The 20,350-nt window shown below is 40.1% G+C and overlaps 1 protein-coding gene across 1 annotated transcript; it reads left to right on the top strand.

Annotated features, from left to right (window-relative positions):
• The first annotated feature begins 14,266 nt into the window (after positions 1-14,266).
• Positions 14,267-15,329, top strand: LOC117382614 (transmembrane protein 121). The gene has a single exon (XM_033979822.2). It carries the CDS (start codon positions 14,376-14,378, stop codon positions 15,327-15,329), a length of 954 nt encoding a protein of 317 aa, XP_033835713.1. The 5' UTR covers positions 14,267-14,375.
• Positions 15,330-20,350: the final 5,021 nt, after the last annotated feature.

The raw sequence follows: 20,350 nt of genomic DNA, 5'->3' as shown, positions 1-20,350 counted from the left end.
TTCAGAGCAATGATACAACTCAAGATACAACAGCATTTTAATGTGGTGAAATGGGACAAGAAACAATTCCCACAGGACGGGATGAAAGATCAGGTCCATGAGAACAAGACCAGAATTTGACATAATTTATATGGTGCGGTTCAGCGCTTAAGCCTTTTTGATTGTACCATGCAAATGTAAACACATGGAAAAAGATCTCGTAAGATCATTTTCCACATGTGTTCAATCTTCCTGTGGCAATTTTATCTTGTGAGATCTTATTCCTGTCCCCTTACATGGTCTGTTTGGTTATGCGTAGTGCTACAAGACATAAAGTTAGTTGTGTGTGAGAGAAGATGACTCAGTGTAAGGGTGTGATTGAGGTCATTATTTAAAAGAGGAGCTGCTTTCTAAGAAACAGTGAATTAACGAGATGTAGTTCGCCTTGAGTATTGTGTGGGTTTATGGGTAAAAGTGAGGCTCATTCTAAAAAGTTGTAGCTGTTAATTGCAGCTTAGGAGATACATAATAATGACTTATATGACCTTTGCTTTTGACATTTAATCACTTTATCAACTGAAATTTAGCTTCCACTGATAAACTTGATGAAAATAAATGTTTTGTTCTGTGTTAAACCACATTATCTGATCCAGTGCCTTTACGTTGATTTCCTATAATTGTCTCTATAATAGGTTACCTGGCACATCCTGAATGTATATTGTCGACATATCATATGTTATGTGCCTTTTTAATAGAGATTGTCCTACTTTTAGGTTCTGACACACATTGCCTACAAGGGGGGCAGAAATCCCACGGGACTTGTTTTAAAGCGTCAAACCTAAAAATACATTTACACATAGTATCCAAAATAAAAATTCACGAGTGGATGCATAAACAAAGGAAAAACACCAGATGACACCAGATCTATACAGCCCTTAACACAGTAGGAGCATGTGTGTGTACCGCAGGGAGAGTGGGGAGAGGGATGATGACTTATCAACGTGGCGGAAACTGAAGGCGTTGAAAGAGTTCTTTGCACTTTTACATGGTGATATTTTTACCCGTTGTAAGAGGGCTACATGAACCAGATTATTACAACCAATTCCACTGAAGTTGGGATTCTGTGTAAAACTTTAAAAAAAAATACAGTTCCCAGACACTTGATTGTTGTTAAAACTTCATTCGAACTGGGGGCTGCATTATTATTATTTTTTGTGGGATTTGACAAATTGTTTCTTGCTAAAATACAAAAAATGGTATCGTGCAAAATGTCTGTGTAATCCCTCAATTGTTCAGATATGATCCACAAAAAAATTCTGCCAACTGGACAAAAAGTTTCCATAGTAGCCAGATGATCTTGATGATGGATGATCTTGACTCAAAAAACATTTTGTCCAGTTGACAGAATAGATTTTTTCTTTTCCTATTATAAAATATCTACTTTTTGAAGTTTTCTGACATGTTCTTGTGTTGTTTCCTCATCAAAAACATGCCTGGTTTTATATGTCATCCATGCATGAGCGTAATCTTGTGATATAGCATTATAGTATTTGAATAACAATAAAATGTTTAACATGGTGATCTTAAATATGTTATGTCTTAACAATTAGTGCCCCATAGAAGTGTAATATCCTCTCTTTAAGATAATTAGCACATTTAGATAATTGTTACGTACTAAAATACTGCACAAATTCCAAAAACACAATTTGGAATATAGCTCAAGGTTGTGTTCTCTATCAGACCTAAACCTTCTTCCCTCCTCCCATTGCCCTGATACACCCCCAACCCCCCCTCCCTCCTGGCCTTATCTAACTACCCCCCACTGGCCCGCTCTAATAGCCCCACGAGAGCAGCATTATCCCTGTGGTGTAACAAACCTGATGGGCTTGTTTAAGGAGGGGAAGTCTTCACACCTCCATTTGTTTTGCAGCACTGGATCGATGGCAGACTCAGGGTTACAGCTAATGTGATTTATGTGTCCTATTTCTGCTGTTATGCCTCATGTACAAATTGTCTGTGGTGATGTAAATTCCTCCGATCTCTTCACAACTTGCTGACACTGAATCCTCCCTGCCAAAACTAAGGCAATTAATCCACGTTTTGGGCATAAGGGCGGTGCAGTTTTTCCTATTTTTTACTAATGACACTTACAAATTGTAGCATCTGGAAAGAGATGACATTTTAAATTTTCTCTGATGGGAATACACAAGTTTACTCCGGGTTTCCTGGTAGATAGAGGTAAATGGACACATTTTTATATGTCGCTTTTCCAGCTTCAAGGCACTCAAAGCTCATGTCGAGAGTGGGCAAACCTTCGGATCAGTGAAATTAGCACCTTTGGTATAATTGGTCATATTTACACTGGAACTGTCAGAGATGTTCATTAATATGCAAACAAATAAATGCATAAAATAAAGTATAGGCAACAACAAACCTAGCATGTATTTGAATCCAAGTTTTATGAATGTGATAGTGAAGAGGAGGAGATGGGAGAGGGTGAGGTGGCTAAGGGTGTTACAGAAACTTTAGCTTTGTTAAATAATATTATCGTAAAAGTGTTGAATGTGTAAACCATAATTACGTGAGGCCATTGGTACAGATTGGAAGCCACATTTAATCTGTCCCGGTACAGCTACAGATATAGAAATAATCCCAAATAATCCTACTTTCTCAGCATGTTGTAACGAGGGACCAAAGAGACAGAACTTGGTGAATAGTTTAACAATGTTTATTTTACTTTTTTTTTTATTTGTGAATGAAGGTAGATTGATCAGATAGTTGACAGCGGGGTTGTCTGCAGTAGTCCAGGAGTAGATCGTGGGCAGCGGGGTTAAAGACGAAGTGAGAGGTACCGGTAGAGGTCGGAAGGTGTGAGGTTTGTAACAGTTGTGGAGAGCTGGGTCGGAGACAGAGGAGCTGAGCGGGTCCAGGGATCGGGATCTGATGAGGAGCAAAAACATCCAACTTAGAAATGACTAGCAAAATGCAAAAACTGGCTCCCTTTGTCCTTCCCAGGCGCAGCTTGTTTGACAAATAGTTGCAGGTAGTTACATGGGAGGAGCCCGAGTCTCCGCCCAGCTCCAGGCTCTGACACAGAAGGGAGGGGGAAAACAGCACAAAACATAGGGCAGACTGGGATCTTGACACAGCATAAACATCTGGAAGCAATATTGTAATGATCTGATATTTTGTGTTTCATACAGAGTTGACACCTTTTGTTGTTCTTGTAACTGTTGATGTGTTGTTGTTGTTGTTGTTGGTGAATCTGCTTTTGACAAGTTGATGTGAAGGTTCTATTCGTCAGTTACTGGTCTGTTACTGTTTGGAGACTGGCTGAGACTGCTGTTTTGCTCCTGTTTTGACACGGGTAAAGGTCTACAGTAGCCCTTGTGTTCAGAAAATAAACAAACAGAAGAAATTCGGCATGTTTCTTTACACCAGAACGCCACATTACATTAAAAAAAGGATGAATAGAAGTTTGAAATTCACTTTTAATGCTTTTTTCAAAAGGTTTGCCATCTAAAAGTGACCGTTTCTGCTGATAGTTTTAATTGTAAAGATGAAAACCTCTGCTGGTGCCTTAAGTGATTCATCTGTAGTCTACACACAAAGAAAATCAAATCAGAGCGATCATGGGAGAGACTTCCTTTGTAATTATTCCATAGCTCTGCTCAGGTGCTCCGCTCACATCAGCAATCAGCCCATGAAGCAGGGATGTGCAGATGACTGAAACGTGGGATGGCTTTAAATTCCATCTCAAGGAACAATGTAAAACTTTGACACTTACATATATAGTCTTAATGTGTTCTATTGAAAATGTGCCTTAGATGTTAATTGTACAGTTCTGTGCAAAAGCTTAGGTGATACTCTGCTAAATACAAATGAAAACGCTGCTACTGCACAGAAATTTAAACAGAACAAGATAGAAATGTCAAAGAGTTTTGCACTGACACATATTTAAAATTCTACTATGGCCTTTGCAACGTGGTCTCTGTTCACAATATGTCATTTTTTTTAACATTTTAGCTCACTGTTGATCTGTGATATTCATTTTTCAGACATGTACCTGGGATTTATTCATGTTAGAAGGTCAGAAGTGACAGAAAAGAACAGAGCGAGTCATTTAGCAGTACTTTTAAGAGGCAATCTGCGGTTATTAAAACAATCAGATAGTATTACAATGAGCTCTTCATGACCTGAGATGGACCAGGGCAGTGTCAGATTTTTCTAAGTGTGTAATTGTGCAGGCTTCATTTATTCGTTCATATTCATGGCAAAAGCTCTACACTGCAAGATGTGTGTGTACTTTACATATACAGTGCTGATCCTGTTTCATGCTAAAACATAAGGAACTTGAAGTATCGACTGGTAAAATCACATAAAACTGACATACTTAACTTTATTTAAGTATGTATTTTATATCTTATTATATTGTAATGCCTGAGCTGCTGTGTCCAAATAATTTCCCTTTTGGATGAATAGAGTTTGTGTAAGTCTATCTGGAAATGATCATGAACTATTATAAAGTCAAGGAAATCTGGGTCTGTGGTCCTGTAGAGGTTATTTTATGCTTTACAACACAAAAGTTATGAATAACTGAATGACAGCAACTGGCTAATAACACTTTTGCAGTGTTGGGCAAGATCCTTCAAAAAAAGTTATTCATTATAGTTACCCATTACTTTTCCCTCAAAGTAATTCATAGCTGCATTACTTGGTGATGAAAGTAACTAATTACCAGATAAATTAGCTATTAAATTACTATAAAGAAATCCTTAAAAATACACCCTAGCTGCTTTTTTAAGTAAAAAAACGAGCTATATTCAGCCTGATGGGTCCTGCAAATCACCAAATGCTACAAGAGCCATCATTATAGTCTATTCTCCACAGAGAGATCAAAATCACCACCACAGACTCACAACTGTACAGTCATAATACACAGCAAACTACTGTCCCCTTTACACAGACTGAGACAAACAGCATTTACCAAACACACAGATATCAGAACATTACAAACATGTACACGCCACATGACAGAAACACTTGTAAAACAAGAGGTGAACCTCCAAACTGAGATTAGGATAGCTGCAGTAGTGTGAGCAGAGGGCTGTGTCCACTATAGCAGCGCTGATGTCTTTTTAGGGATCTGTAAAGTCCAAACGCACGTGTTACTCCTGCTGTAGTTGTTCTCCCATCAGAAAAGAGATGCCAAATAACAATGTACATCCATAAAATCTCCAAGAATCTCCAAGTATTTGCGCACGTGCCATCGCTAAACCAATGGAATGTCAGGAAAGTCTTCATGGTCGCCTTACACAGCTTCTTATTGGTCACCTTTACAGTCATTCTTGTTTTTCGCCAATCACTCGTCTCGGCCCTGTTTACTTCCAAAAACAAAACAGCTCCTCCGAATGAAATGAGAGAGCTGAGTCTGATCGGTCACCTGCCGAGCATCGTTACACTGACAGTAAATATAATGGCATTACAACAGAGGAAAGAGTCATTAGTTAGATTTTTATTGATAAAATTGACCCTGGTACTAACCTCTTTATACTTTAACGTGTTATTCCGAACATTGGATTTTTGAGAGGGAGCTGTTTAACTGTAAAAATCAGCTACTAAAATCAGATTGTACTCTAATTTATGCGACATTCATGTTGTTTTTGGAACTTTGGAAAAAAAAAAAAGTTTTGTCCAAGTTGAAAAATGCAGATGAACACTCACACAAGTCAGAAAAACAACTCAGGAACTCTGGTCTAAACCTGCAGGCCAACTTCAACACTTGACATCTTGCTGGATGAAAATCAACTGATGTGAAAATTTATCTGAAAAATAATCAAAATATCTCGTGAATAGTGAAATGTCCTCAAAATGTCACATATTATCAGGAAGTTGAAATCCATGTAATTTGTGTAAAAGGTTGAACGACACACTAAAAGCACTTCATGACCATATTGAAGCAAGGAGTGTTGTTTGTGCAGAGAAATGTGAAGACAGCAGTGAGGCGTGGGGGAGAATCAGCTCCTGATTGAACACCCAATCAGAGCCCGGGCACAGATTACACTTGAACACTCCATCCCTCCTCTGTGGTCTGAGAGTGCCTTTTGTCACACAATACTTAGCAAACATATATTCCATGTATTATTTAGGAGGAGTTAAAGCTGCCAGCCCGGAATCATATCTTTCCTGACAAACTGCAGCAATGCGTCGCCAAGGGAACGAGGATTCCCAAGACGCACTCGCGAATTTTTACGCGCAGCCAAATGCCACTGTTTACAGAAGGTAAAGGTTAGATTTATTGTAGAGAAACAGATTGGCTTCGCAGTTCATTTGAGCGGTCAGAAATGCTTTATATCATCGGGGAGGAGCTGGTGTTTTATCAAAAATCATCTGACATGCCGTCCCCGCTCAGAGCCAACGGCAGAGCAGCAAAGCACCATGGGTAAAACAAGCTCACCCCCAAGAGTGCATAAATATCCAACCATGTAAGCCCAGTTAATGTGAAATAATGTGCTTAGTTTTAAGTGGCAACACTGCAGGAAGATGTATTACTATGAGAGGAGAATTGAAGCTCAACTCAGGTTTCCATGTAATGCTCTGTGATTGGCCACTGCTTCCTGTGGGACTGAGGAATGGGGCAAATTAAATTAAACTCTAGCTCTGAGGGCAATAAAATCTATAGCTTAACCTAACAGACAGTCTCTCCACTGTTCTGAACTGTGCTCTGTGTGTACTAAAGAGCATTGCCTACATCAAAAACTGTTCCAGAGTGTTTGTAATATTTTTGCTGCTGTTCCTCCATCACGGTTTAGATTGCCACCACAAATTGAAATGTGCGTACGATGCTGATCCATATAAAATTGCCAGCAGTTTTCCTGGCTTGCATTTATCTAAAAAGTGTTACAAGTTTAAGGTCAGGTATTCAGACATTTTGAGGTTTCATATGTCTGGCTCTACAAAGGTTCAGTTTAGTTGTGTAGGAAGCTTTGTGGTGACAGCTCCTGAGATTATTGAAACTGAGAAAACCAAGACTAATGACTAAATGATATTTTTGTTAAGAAAACATGTCAAGACAATATAGTTTACGTAATACTCAAATCAAAACTTATAATATATGTTCACATTTTTTTCAGACAAAGTTCCACAAGTATAAAACAGATTTCGCTTTATAAGTGACATCAGACGAAAAACCAAGGACTAAAAACGGTTTAAACGAGACCTCAACAAAGCCTGTTAAAATAAGGTACACATAGACTGTATAAAGAAATGGACTAAGTGAGTGTGACATCAGCCATAACGTTCAGCTCCAGTCAAATGATGCTCGTCGAGACTAGCATTTGTAGGGGTGAATTTGCAGGGGGCGGGTGCTTAGCAACGCTGTCAATCAAACCTGTTGCTAACGGGAAATAAGGCGCCTGATTTGTCTGTTATTAATGCTTATATCTTGAGTTACGGACACAATAGTGGAATAAAAATACCAGGATCATGTAGAGTGGGACAGTTTAAGACCAAAATGATGAGCCTGACAGTAGCAGTTACAGAGAGAAGGGTGACAGTTTTCTAATGTAAAATGAATTGGATCGATGGAGCCGGAAGTGCGCCCATAATCACTTAATTTGGAAATAATTATTGGTACCAGGTTAGCTGTGTCCATTTATATATACAGTCTATGTTACTCACTGGAACTAGTCAATAGAAATACATCTTTTAAGCCGTACTAAAGCTATACAAGAGATATACTGTAAATTGCATTAAATTTGAAAAAAGATATAATTGCACATTTTGAGAACCTCTGATAAATGGTGTACAGAGACAAAAAAGACAGTGCACTTTTGTTGTCAAATCCCCATAAATTACCGTGCATGGCCTTGTGTTGGTTTAACAGTATAATTACATTAATCAGGGCGCCATGTTTGACACCGCTGAACCATAACTGTGCACATAAATCAGCTTTCTCCTAAAAGAGACAATTCCCCAAAGACGCAGTGATGTGATTTCCTCCGAGCTCATTAATTATGAACACTAAGTGAAAGAAGACAAAGAGGGAACTGCTGAGCATGTCTAAATGGGGAAAATCAGCAGAACACAGGCAGTCTTAGCACAGGTTAAATGCTCTTTGTAAAGCACTGTTTAACAATGCATTCGACTTGAGAGAAGTTAGGGACTGGTGCTGACAAGATAATCTAACAACCTAAGTCAGAGTGTATAGTACTGTTTGGTTCTTCAATGTACCTTCATTGGACCACTTTAGAGTAAACTGGCCACTTAGATACAGAATACCCCAAGTACTGCAGTACTGAATTTGGGACTAAACATTAAATCCGCAAAATGTTTTCCTACTAAACTGTGTACATGGAATTATAGCATTGTGTACTGTTCCTAGTTATATTTAGGGGCCAATTTTAGTGCAAAATTAAATCAGTTTGAAACTTTTGGGTGCAGCCTACAGAGGCAACTACAAGTACTATGTGACATTATGGAGGGCTTCCTTGATTCTTCCTTGTGTTTCTGATTACAAGCACCTGGCTGCAGGGGTGGAGTTTGAATTATGGATACCTGTTAGACCTATTACATTGTTTGGGTGGAGTGTAGGTGTTTAGTTCGACTTTAAGTTGTTAAGACCCTGCCGTATGGAGCTAACTGTCCCGCCTGGCACCTCCAGGGTTCTGGAAGTAAAATTCCCACTCATTTTGCCCATAGGCTTGTTCCGAATTCGTCAAATTAGCCATGAAGCTTTTAGCTGCTTAAGTCAAAACCAGATGCGCATCACCATCTGCCATGATAAGAACTGTCAGAAAAGTCCTCTGAGTTAGGAACGAGTTAGGAAAAGGATCCTGCAGGCTTCCTTTCATAGCTCCTTTAGCATAGGAACCTCGGGAGCTTCCTAACCAGCGCTAAGGAGCTATGAGGCATCCCACAATACAATGCACATTTTCTCTGAAGGTTTCCAAGCACGGCCAACCTCGGAACAAACAGTTTGTAATGAAGTAAAAGTTTCATTGTCTCAGACATTATACAAATCAACTACTTGGACAAACCCAACTTTATATAAGAGTGAAATGAAAGATTCTAAGGGCCGTCACAGCTTCAGGCGCTTTATTTGTAGATACATAATGACATAAGGGAAGATCTGCCCACATTGTTTACGTTTATAAAAACAAAACTTAAAGCCACATGGCTAATTTGCATAAACTCTGCTGATGGAATATTTGCTGTGACAGAGTAGAGACTACAGCTGATGATGAGACTGGAGAATATTTCTCTTCCGTGCATGTACATATATCAAGATGTTCAAGGTTTAAACCTTTTACTGATCATACAGTCTGTGATGTTTATTGCAGAGCGTTTTCTCAACAGCAGCAGCTTCTCTCATGTGCAAACACTCGGGTCAGTGAAGTACTGTCATGTTGAAATTTTCATTAAAATCAGCTCAGCATAGACTGAGGAGCACTTATTGTAGTGTGTTTAGTGGGTGTTATAGTTTTTTATTGAACAGCTGTAGGGTCACATGACTGCATCATTGTTCCTACCGCTGGTCAGGGTCGTCAGACGCTCCAAACGCCGCTGAAGCTCCTTCTCCTATCTGCCTAGGACTCTTATGGTTGACTCTGTGACATAGCTCCAAAGTTAAAGGAGTTAGGACCTAGGAGGTATGATCTGAACGAGAGTCATAGACTTTTTGCAAAGACCCTGAAAACTTGCTGGGGGTTTTCACTTCTGAAGTAACATTTAGTTTTGAAGATGGCTAAACTGCTGATCAAACATTTTGACTGTTCCACACCCACTTTTATATTGTCCAGAAAGAATGACAAAGCATCTGAACCAATCCAACTGTTCAAAGGCTTAGAAGACTCATTTTAAAGACAACCATTTGTTTACTATATTCCCAACCTCCTTTTTATTTTCCTTTTAGTATTTGATATATCTTATAGTTAAAGACAAAGATAAGAGTGAGGAAGTAGCATAATGTTTAAAGACAGGTTTTGAAAAATAAACTCGATATGGATTTAAAAAATAAGCTGAGCTAGAAGTCCCTTATGCTTCCAATCTGAGTCTACTATCTACTGTAGCCAAGTGAATTATGATAAATAATGATAAATCAATATGTGGGATGTGGGTGGAATGTGAATGCTCAGAATGCACCGCGTCCTTGTGTAATTGGAGGATTCAAACTAATCACTCTGTTTTGTTTCAGCAGGGTAGATTATACAAGTTTTACAAACCGAGAAAAGACCTATGTATGTAAAAAAAAAAAACATGTATTACAAAAGGAGAATGGAACTTATAGAGTACAGTGTTTGCAGGAGTGGGAGTGGGGATGAGAAAGACAGTGAGGATACCTGTACAAACACAAAACTCATATTCAGCTTGATAAAAAGAATGTATTAAGTGAATTTATTTTAGCAGTACTGTTAAAAAAAGTTGATTTGACATAATATTTTTGATCAAATGCTAAAGAAGCGATAGGCATGAAAATGTTATAAACACTGGGGAAAAGGGGTGGGACTAAATAAGCTTTAATAATAAGTTCATACATTCACACACTCCTTTTCAAACATGTAATTGGTGCAGTCTCCGATGGTCTCTACAAGTACTCCGTGACATCACACAGGACTTCCCTGATTACAGCCAGGTTTTTTAGATTCTGGCCTGGTTGTTTGGAATGTGGATACTGTTTGATTGTTTAGGTAAAGTTTAGATGTTTAGTCCGACTTGAAGTTGTTAAGACCCTGCCATATGGACCTCAGCAGTCCCACCCTGTGCCTTTATGGTTCTTTAAGTAAAATTCCCACTCATTTGCCCATTGCCCATAGGCTTGTTCTCAATTCATCACAAAGCTCCTAGATCCTTAAGCCAAAACTGGATGTGTGTCTGCCATGATAAGAACTGTCCAAATAGTCCACTGAGTTAGGACTGAGTTAGAAAAAGGAGCTTGTATGCTTCCTTTCATAGCTCTGTTAGCATAGGAACCTTGGGAGAATAACAACCTGCACTTGACTCCAGACAAGTAACGGTGCTTATGTTCTCCATTCATACATTATCAAACTTAAAATGACAAAACGACTCACTTTTCAACAATCTACTAAATGTATTGCACGAGCTGCTTACCAGCTGCTGCGTTTCAAATTAGGGCCTGTCATGTGTTTTACAATGACTGTCAGAATATTACAAAAATATATTATAGAAAGAACCCCAACTTTCCAATTTGCGAAGGAGGCTATATTTCATCACTCCACTTGTCAGCGCTCAATTATGGTCGATAAATCCAGAGGAAACCGTCAATAAGAAAGCGTCGCTGTGAATGGAGAACGGTTGGCTCTCTCCTTGACACCAGGCCCCCATATGTTTCTATGACGGAGCACATGAACGGCCATGTTGGCAGCTGTCACCTGACCCACAGCTGGTAAATCTGCAACGAATCCATTCACGCCGATAAAATACAACATTGAAATGAGCGTGATTGATTGGGATTATGATCGGCTGTCGCTACACAGTGGGATGAAAAGTGCACAGAAAACCAATACTTTAGGCTTTTCAATAACTAGGATTCATGACAGTGGAGCTAAATGGTTGCACGCTGGAGTAATGAATGCGTTTGGTTCCTCTGAGGAAGGATTAGCGCTAATTGGCCCAGCTGGATAAACAGAGCCGCTGCTGTTAGCACACTGTATAGGAACGCAAACAACTAGCCATTTTAATTATATGCGTGTCTCCAATACATTATCGCACTGATTCAAATATGGCCACCTTATCTCCGGAGTCCTGCACTTATTCAATTCATGTTTAAAGAGGAGAATGGCATGTCTCACTTTTTAATACTGATAAAAGCCAGTTTTTCTATATTCATTATTTGGTAGAAATTTCCAAAACTCCAAAACGTAACGTAATCATCTATTATTTTTCCAACAACAACATTTTATTAAAAGTACACTGATTATACGTACTTGTCTCCATGGAGGTATACGTTTCCTGGAGTAACGCATCAAAAGTATCTATCTAGTATTTATTTCATTACACGTGTGCTCAAAATGTTCTGGAAAAACATGATTTGACATAGAAACATAGATATGACCTAATTTGATCTAATTTAGTCTGGTGACGTCACTGTTTTTTTACCCACGGCAAAAGATACGTTGAGCGCCATACTGTAGAACTTTTCCAAGGAGACAAGAGGCGCATACCCTCTGTCAGTAAAGCTACGCAGTGCAACTTTGACAACAGTCGTTTGTCCTGCCACCATCTCAGTAAAACATAGGCCAAAAACTGTTGTGATGTCATACGATCCCCAGCAATCCTATTCCATATAATGTCATTGGCAGTGTGTTAAGGTACTGGCCCATCGCCGACATTTGATTCACAGCTCGTGGATCAATAGAAATCCTCTCTGTCACCCCACACCCACACCTCTGTTTCTCTCTTCCTCTTCTTTCTCTCCCTCTCTCTGTCTTTCTCCTCCTCTTCTCTCCCCTGAGCCCCCATGTCTCCCTTTGACCAATAACACTCGGGATGCAGGAAAGACGGCTGTCCACTACATCTCCCATCTTTCTCAAGCACTTCTGAAGCATCTCTGGCAGCACTGTGTGAAAAATTGTGCTATTTTTTGAGAATTCATCTTCACTGTACCGAACTCAAGAGGGAAAAGTAAAGAATTTGTTGCTGTTTTTGTAGAAGGAAAAAATCTTGCTTTTTAATAATAATTGTCTTGCAAACAGGGTCAGTCTCCTCAACTTCTGATGGGCGTGATTGACAGGCGTATTAACCAATCAGATAACGAATTTGTGTCAAAACAAGTTGTGAATAATAAGAGAATTTTCAAGAGGAGAGACGTGCATTTAAGAGACACTCATTACAAATTAGCTGTTGGGACAGTTGTTTAATGTCCTTATGGTCCCAGTCCAGACCCTTCAGCATTCAACAGAAGGCAGGAGGCAAGTATTTTGTAGCAAAGATGTTCACTCCCCCTTTTGGTTGAAAGTGATAATACAGGGCACCCACAACAGCTCTTTCTTATCCATGCGTATCACAAGCATAATACATATTGGTATTTAATCACAAAACATAATTTGATTTCAAGTATCACTGCTCCCTATTGCTCTGGTTATGAGGTTTCTAAGAAGAAGAAATGCAAACAAGGTTCTATATTTATTTTCCCTGAGAATAAAAGAACCGTAAAATAGGATATTGGCACAAGAAGGCACCATGTGAGGGAGAAGTTGTGCATTCAGCTCTCTCCTCCTCCTTCCCTCCCTCCTCCCTTCTCTGCCTTTCCCCACCCCCTTGGAAAACTCTCCATCTCTTTCTCTCCTCTCCTCTTCTGCAGCTGTGGTCTGCCGCGCAGCTCCTCTACACAGCAAGTGCCTTTAGTCAAGCAAGCGAGTGTCTATGCGTGTGTGTGCGGAGACCAAAACCGGGAGCGCACACTTTTGGAGAACCGCGACAGACAAAAGACCAAGGACACAATATTAAGCTGTATCGGAGCATTCACTGATGTCCCTGATTGAGATGGTTAAGTAACTACTTAAAAGAATAGTCTTAACATGATCCGTGATTGTTGAAGAAGCGAAGAGGAGCAGCGTTTTAAAGCAGACACGCGGAGACTGCACTGAGAGACACACGGAGGACGCAAAGCCATCCACAAGTGTAAAGGACAAGCAAACCTTCGCACATGGATAGTAGATCAAACTTGTAAAGAAAAAAAATCCAATCTGCAATTTTCATAACTTTCTTCCCACTTTGGCTTATCTTAAATCTATTCAACGAGTCTGTGTTTGTGACAATGCTTCAGAAAACCTAAGTGGATTATGACAATGGCAATATTTTGGGATCTAGTTTGAACAAAAGAGAGAAAAGTGTTTGGAAATGCAGTGGATTTACATGCATCAGAAGAGCAGAGCTGGAGCCTCCTCTTGTGTGGATTACAGATGGGCTTTGTGATCGCCCGGCGCAGTCTCATGGATGATTGCTCGCTGCTAGTCATTAGGATAAAGTGTAAAAAGGGACACAAGTGAGTACTATGTCATCTTTGAACCAGTGCGAATGAGCCAATGATATACCAATATGTTGTAAGGAGAGATTGAAATAAAGATTTGAGATTTTTTTTTAAACAGATGACAATGTTCTAAATGACTGTCCGTTCGGCAGGTGGTCCAAGCGGAAATTGATCCATAAAGTGATGAATCCGGTTAATACATTCAGGCTGGTAGCCAAGGCAAAGGCAATGGAGGGGAACACTGGAGTTTAGCAGCAGCAGCAGCAGTAGCAGAGCGAGCGCCACTATCTGATTTGAACTGGAGCCCCCACTGCACTCGTCCCCTCTCCCCTCTCTCACGTCTCCTCCTCCCCTCCACCACCACCAACAGCATCCCCCACAAGGCCCCCCGTCCCGCTCCTCCAGGATGGTCCCCCCGCCCCCCACCAACAAGCCCCACGTGTGCCTGTCCACCATCCTCATCATGAGCAGCATGGCACTCATAGACGCCTACCTGGTCGAACAGAACCACGGACCTCGCAAAATCGGAATATGTATAATGGTCATGGTCGGCGATATCTGTTTTCTGATTGTTTTACGATACGTGGCGGTTTGGGTGGGCGCCGAAGTCAGGACGGCCAAACGAGGCTACGCTATGATACTTTGGTTCCTGTACATATTTGTTCTGGAGATTAAAGTCTACTTTGTGTACCAAAACTACAAAGCGGACCGGAAGAGCTTGGACGCGCTGGCGAGGAAAGCGTTGACGTTACTGCTGTCGATATGCATACCAGTTTTGTTTGTGGTACTTGTCGCCATTGACCACATGGAGTACGTTCGCGCTTTTAAAAAACGCGAGGAAATTCGTAATAGACTCTTTTGGGTGGTGGTGGACCTGTTGGACATTCTGGACATCCAAGCGAATCTATGGGAGCCTCAAAAGAAGGGGCTACCTCTTTGGGCTGAAGGACTGATGTTTTTCTATTGCTACATATTGCTATTGGTGCTGCCATGTGTTTCTCTGAGTGAAATTAGCATGCAGGGTATCAACATTGTCCCACATAAGATGCTCTTGTACCCCATTTTGAGCTTGGTCACCATTAACATCATTACCTTATTTATCCGTGGAGGGAATATGATCTTGTATCGGGACAACAGGGTATCTGGGATCTTGATTGGCAAAAACATCTTAGCAATTATAATAAAGACATGCAGTTTTGTTCAGTACAGGAGACAGTTACAAAATGCGCCTCCGGCATTTGGGGTCGAACTGCAGAAGAACTCAGTGTCGCACCAAGCCCGCCCGGCTCCCACCCCCCCTCAAGTGGTCATGCAGGAGCAGACCCCCCTCCCCGAAGTGACCACGTGCGAGCACACATGACAGCTGGGCCCTGCCAGGGAGTAATGGACCGGACGAAACAGCAGCAGCGATCCAGAGAAGGGGACATGGCACACTGGACACTGCTGCAGAAGTCAGACTCTGGATGCAAAATACAGCATTAGTATGTCACCTCTCCAAGTATTTCTCATGTTTTCATCTGATGTCATGGCATTCTGTTGGTTGGGTTCATGTTCTAGGATGTGCTGATGTTGTAATCCAAAATGTGAAAAAAGGGGATTCTTAATAACTAAATTCAGTGGTTCCCCAATCTCTTTTGAATCTGTAATGAGGAGGTAGTAAAACAGCTGCTTGTAAAGAGGTATTTCTAGTTTCAATCATCTTTTATGCGAAATTATCCAAAATTTCATTCTTAAAGTCAGAAAATTGATAACTAATTTTCAACTATGTACTTTTCTATCCCTGACTGGGAAAACATGGGGTTAGATCCATAAACTGTTAACCTGCCTGCCGCCACGTTCCAAATAGGAAGTGATTATGGACGTGCTTCCGGCTCCATCGACTCTGGCTCCAATTCACTTTACATTAGAAAACTGTCGCCTCTCTCTGCAACTGCTCCTGTCAGGGTTGTTGTTTTGGGCTTAAAATGTCTGTATTGACCCGTTCTACGTAATCCTGGTATTTTTATTTCGCTATTGTGTCCGTAACGCAAAATATCAACATTAATAACAGATGAATCAGGCGAGGTCGCTCCTACTAACTTTAGCAACAGGTTTGACTGACAGCGTACCTAAGCACCTGCTCCCGTTAAACCAGTGGTGCCGGCAGGAAGGGGCATTACCTTCAACAGCCTCGCTCCAGATTGGCTCTTTTGGTTGCTATGATACACACGCTCTGCTCCAAATTCACACCTATAACCGTTAGCCTCGATGAGCTACTTGACTGGAGCTGAACTCGATGGGTGACGTCACACTCCCTCAGTCCACTTCTTTATACAGTCTAAGGTTAGCTCCCATTTTTCAAAGGAAAATCCAATCTTCTACGATTGACGAACTTGTTCTTCACACCCTTATTGCAAAGAATACATGTATTAACTTTCTGATTGGTGATACCCTGCCAGTCCCAAGGTTCGTTAAATCTATTCGTGGAAAGGCATCGAGCTTTCAAAGAACCAGGGCCGTTTTTGAAAGAACTGTATAACAACATCATCAGATTTTAGAATGTGAAAACAACCCATTTGCAAACATTACATATTTTTTGTAAACTGTATAAATGAATCAAAAGAGTAACAACTGCAAGACTAGAGAGTATATATTTTTGAATTCTATGTGTTGCATTTGAACCTACAATCTTTAGGGTGTGCTGTGGTGTGAACCTTTGTTGCTGGATGTTCCTTAGTAGTCAGAGGCTTCAAGTCAATGAGAGCCAATGAAGAGATAATCATATGAGATCAAAGTGTGTTTTTATATGTAAATCTTTGATAAAGTATTGTGTATAAGATAAAAATATTTCATTCTTCTATTAATTGTGTTGAATCAGTTTTTTTAATATCTAATAACGGGGTAATTTCAGTGTAATTAAAATGCACAAAGTGTTCTTAATTAACCTGGGTGACAGAAGGATATAGAGTGATTTTCCTCCCTCCTCTGCACCATCATTTAGCCTAATTGCAGAAGTGGCGTCTTTGCAATGCCATTTATCTTGAGAGGATGTTGTCACAGTCTGCTACATGTTTGGGCACATTTGGGATTTGAGTTGCACAAAATCTTTCAAATGTTTTTTTCAGTTAAATCTAAACATCATTCCACACTTCTCAAATTCACAGCTACAGTGTTTTAGTATATTTAAAGGACAAAGACAGGTCTAGCCTACATATGCACGCCCTAGTTATTCTTGGAATGGAAAAACTTAGTACCCTGACCTGAAATCTAGGTGCTGCATTTTGGTCCATATAATCTTAACTGTGTAGTTTTTCTGCACCTGATTTTCTCCTTGGAAATGACATTGCAGTAATCTGATAAGTTTAATGATGTAATGAGGGACATAGTAAACAGTAACATTTCCATAAGACAGGCAGTTGTCAGACCCTTCATTGGAAAAGTTCCATGCTGCATCTTTAGTTACAAGAAAATAACCTGTATAGTACCTTAAAACGTGAATTCCACATACCGCTAGTTGTGTTGTCATAACTGTCTCTGCAACTGTTTCTTATTTTATTCATCCCTTGTCAGAATGAGTGTAATAGTGTAGGTAGGATTTGGAGATGTAACACACAGACATAGCCAAAGGGTACAGGACCACAGATGGATAAATGATGTGGACTAACACTAGCCTCTTTCAGACATCCTCAGGCTCTGTCTAACCACGGCTGCCTTCACTTCCAGAGGCACGTCTCCCAAACCACTGTCATTGTGTTCACCACACAAAGGAACAAAATGGATACTTCAGTTTTGAGATGTGAGCAATGCAAACAAGAAACACTGACACTGAAAAATAGGCTCTCAGATAAACAATTACCGTATTTGTTTCTGGGAAGAAACAAGCAAGACTTAAAATAGATAATCACTCCCTGCTCTTGTCAAGTGTGGTTTGTTTAGCAAAGGTCAAACTCTAAGAACAGAATACATTTTATAATGTTTTTTTCTTTTTTTTAATCATACTTACTTCTAGCATCAAGAGAGAACACAGAAAGGTTAGTGTATATATATATATATATATATATATATATATATATATATATATATATATATGGAGAGAGATAGAGTGAGAGACAGAGTGAGAGAGTAAAAACTGAATACAGAAATACTGATACAAAATCTGCTAAAGTTTTCGCCCCAACATAATAAATAAAGTGTGTATTTGACCTTCAGTGGCCCTTGGACGCTTAAAGGAACAATGACGACTGCAGTGCAGGACCCAGGGATCCATCTCCACATCTTAACTTTGGTTTGTTCAGGACTACATGGAGGATTAGTTTTAGGTCAGTGGTTTCTAAACCTTTCAGACAGGGATCCCCAAGATAGTCATGGAACCAACCCAAGAATGCCAAAAAAGTACAGTTGGCTTTCTTTCTATTTATTTGAGTATATATTGCTATGTTGCATTTAATTTCACTAATAAAACCCCTTTTCATCTTAAATGCAGTTTCATATTTGAATACTACATTTTGAATTTGTCTTGCGACCTCCAGCTCACTGCCTCATGACCCCAATTTGGGGACTACTGTTTTAGGTTGATGGGGGGAACTGGAAGCCGCCCAGTCACGGTGAGAACATATACCCCGCCCCTCAAGCTGTGAATTCAACCAGAGACCTTCTCGCTGTAAGTGCTAATCACGCAACCGCTGTATTAAATTTAAACATATCTGTCTTCCATGTCCCAAGAGTGCACAGATTCAGATTAATCTTCAGCTCCAATTTCTGGTACAAGTTTATGTGCACAGTGGCAGAGTGGTTAGCGCCTCTGCCCTTGAGCAAGGAGGTTGTGAATAATGTAACACTGCCTGCATGTCTCTCCATATTAATGTTAAAATCTTGAGAATGAAATAGCGTTTTCAGTACAGGGCACACAGAGCAGACTGAGGTGGTAGCTAGTGGTAACAGACTGCATAAGCCAGCACTATTTGGCCCATGTCGTTGGCTTTCAAACTTACCCCATCAGCATCTTACTGGCGGTAATATCCTATAAATATACTGTGGGTCTGGTTGTTTTTACAGTGGTGTAATGACAAAGGAAAAACATTTATCTTTACAGAGATTTATTGAACTCTCCAAATGATAAATTGAGTGGATTTTATGAAGAATGCACAAAAACAGCGGCCATGTTCCAGTCCGTGTTGTGTGAGTGCCAAAGGGAAAAATAATCAAATCAAATGCTTGGTTTCTGATAGAATTTGAAATTGGTTTGAAAATAAACTTGCTACTGTAAAATTGTATTATTTATTCAAAGGGTCACTTGATGTGCCTTTGTTTAAAAACAGAAATTGAGATCTGAAATGTTTGCGTCACTGCCTTTAAGTCAGAGAGAAGTTTGAAAACAAACTATATTCAAAAAAACATTGAGGATTTCTAGAGCATCTAGATCAGGGATGTCAAACTCAATTTCACCGAGGGCCACATCAGCAAAATGGTTCATCTCAAATTTGCAATCTGTGTAACTGCGTAACTCCTGATAAACTGACATTTTAAGACAGTCATACGTTTAAATTTACCTTGTTGCGGGCCACATGAAATGACATGGCGGGCCGCATTTGGCCCCCGGGCCTTGAGTTTGACACATGTGTTCTAGATGAATCTGGTAGTGCATATAACTCTAAAGACTACTGCCTTTGACATAGTTTAAAATGGTTAAATAAATGTAAAATTCACCTCTTGCTTGTTTTCATGGAGCTGGAATTGTTTTGCTTGAAATGTTCTTCAGTGCAACTTCAAACATATATTTAAACCTTCTTATTGCATAAGAATACCTTAAAAAACATGCATTATTCTGATTAGACACGCCTCTCCACAGAGCTGACATGTAACTTGGTCTGGCAGTGTCAAACGCTTGTCTCCATGATGTAGATGTTTAATACCATTCAGTGGAACATTGCAAGCAGAACAATAACGAGCAAGTGGTGAACCCTCCACTAGGAAAGTTACACAGTACCTCACAGTACCTCAGTTGGTAAAGTGTTTGTCCACTGATCCAAACGTGGCTGGTTCAACATAAACTTAATGATTGAGTGGTTAGATCCACTGACTCACAGGTTGGCATGCGATTCGACCCCCTCTGATGAATGCCGGCGTTGTGTCCTTGGGCAAGACCTAACCCACCTTGGCCCCAGTGTCTGCGTACACTACTGTATGAATGTGTGTGTGAATGGGTGAGTGGGTCTTTGACTTAAAGTGCCTTGAAGGTGGAAAAGTGCTATATAAAAATGTGACCATTCATCATGATCATTTACCACTGTTAAAGATCACTGGTTGAGGTGAGTTTGTCCTGGTTCTTCTGCACAGATAGCCGAGGCATTGGAAGAGGCTTATGAAGAGGTTATCCACAAATAGACTCTGATATTGGCTCCA

This window comes from Periophthalmus magnuspinnatus, chromosome 15 (assembly GCF_009829125.3).
Source record: "Periophthalmus magnuspinnatus isolate fPerMag1 chromosome 15, fPerMag1.2.pri, whole genome shotgun sequence".
NCBI classification, from domain to species: Eukaryota; Metazoa; Chordata; class Actinopteri; order Gobiiformes; family Gobiidae; genus Periophthalmus; species Periophthalmus magnuspinnatus.
Note: the sequence above shows the minus strand (reverse complement) of the source record. Positions and strands in the feature narration are given on the sequence as shown.

What these genes read in the sequence shown, in the direction of transcription:
- LOC117382614 (XM_033979822.2), top strand. Translation starts at nt 14,376, where the DNA reads ATGGTCCCCCCGCCCCCCACCAACAAGCCCCACGTGTGCCTGTCCACC.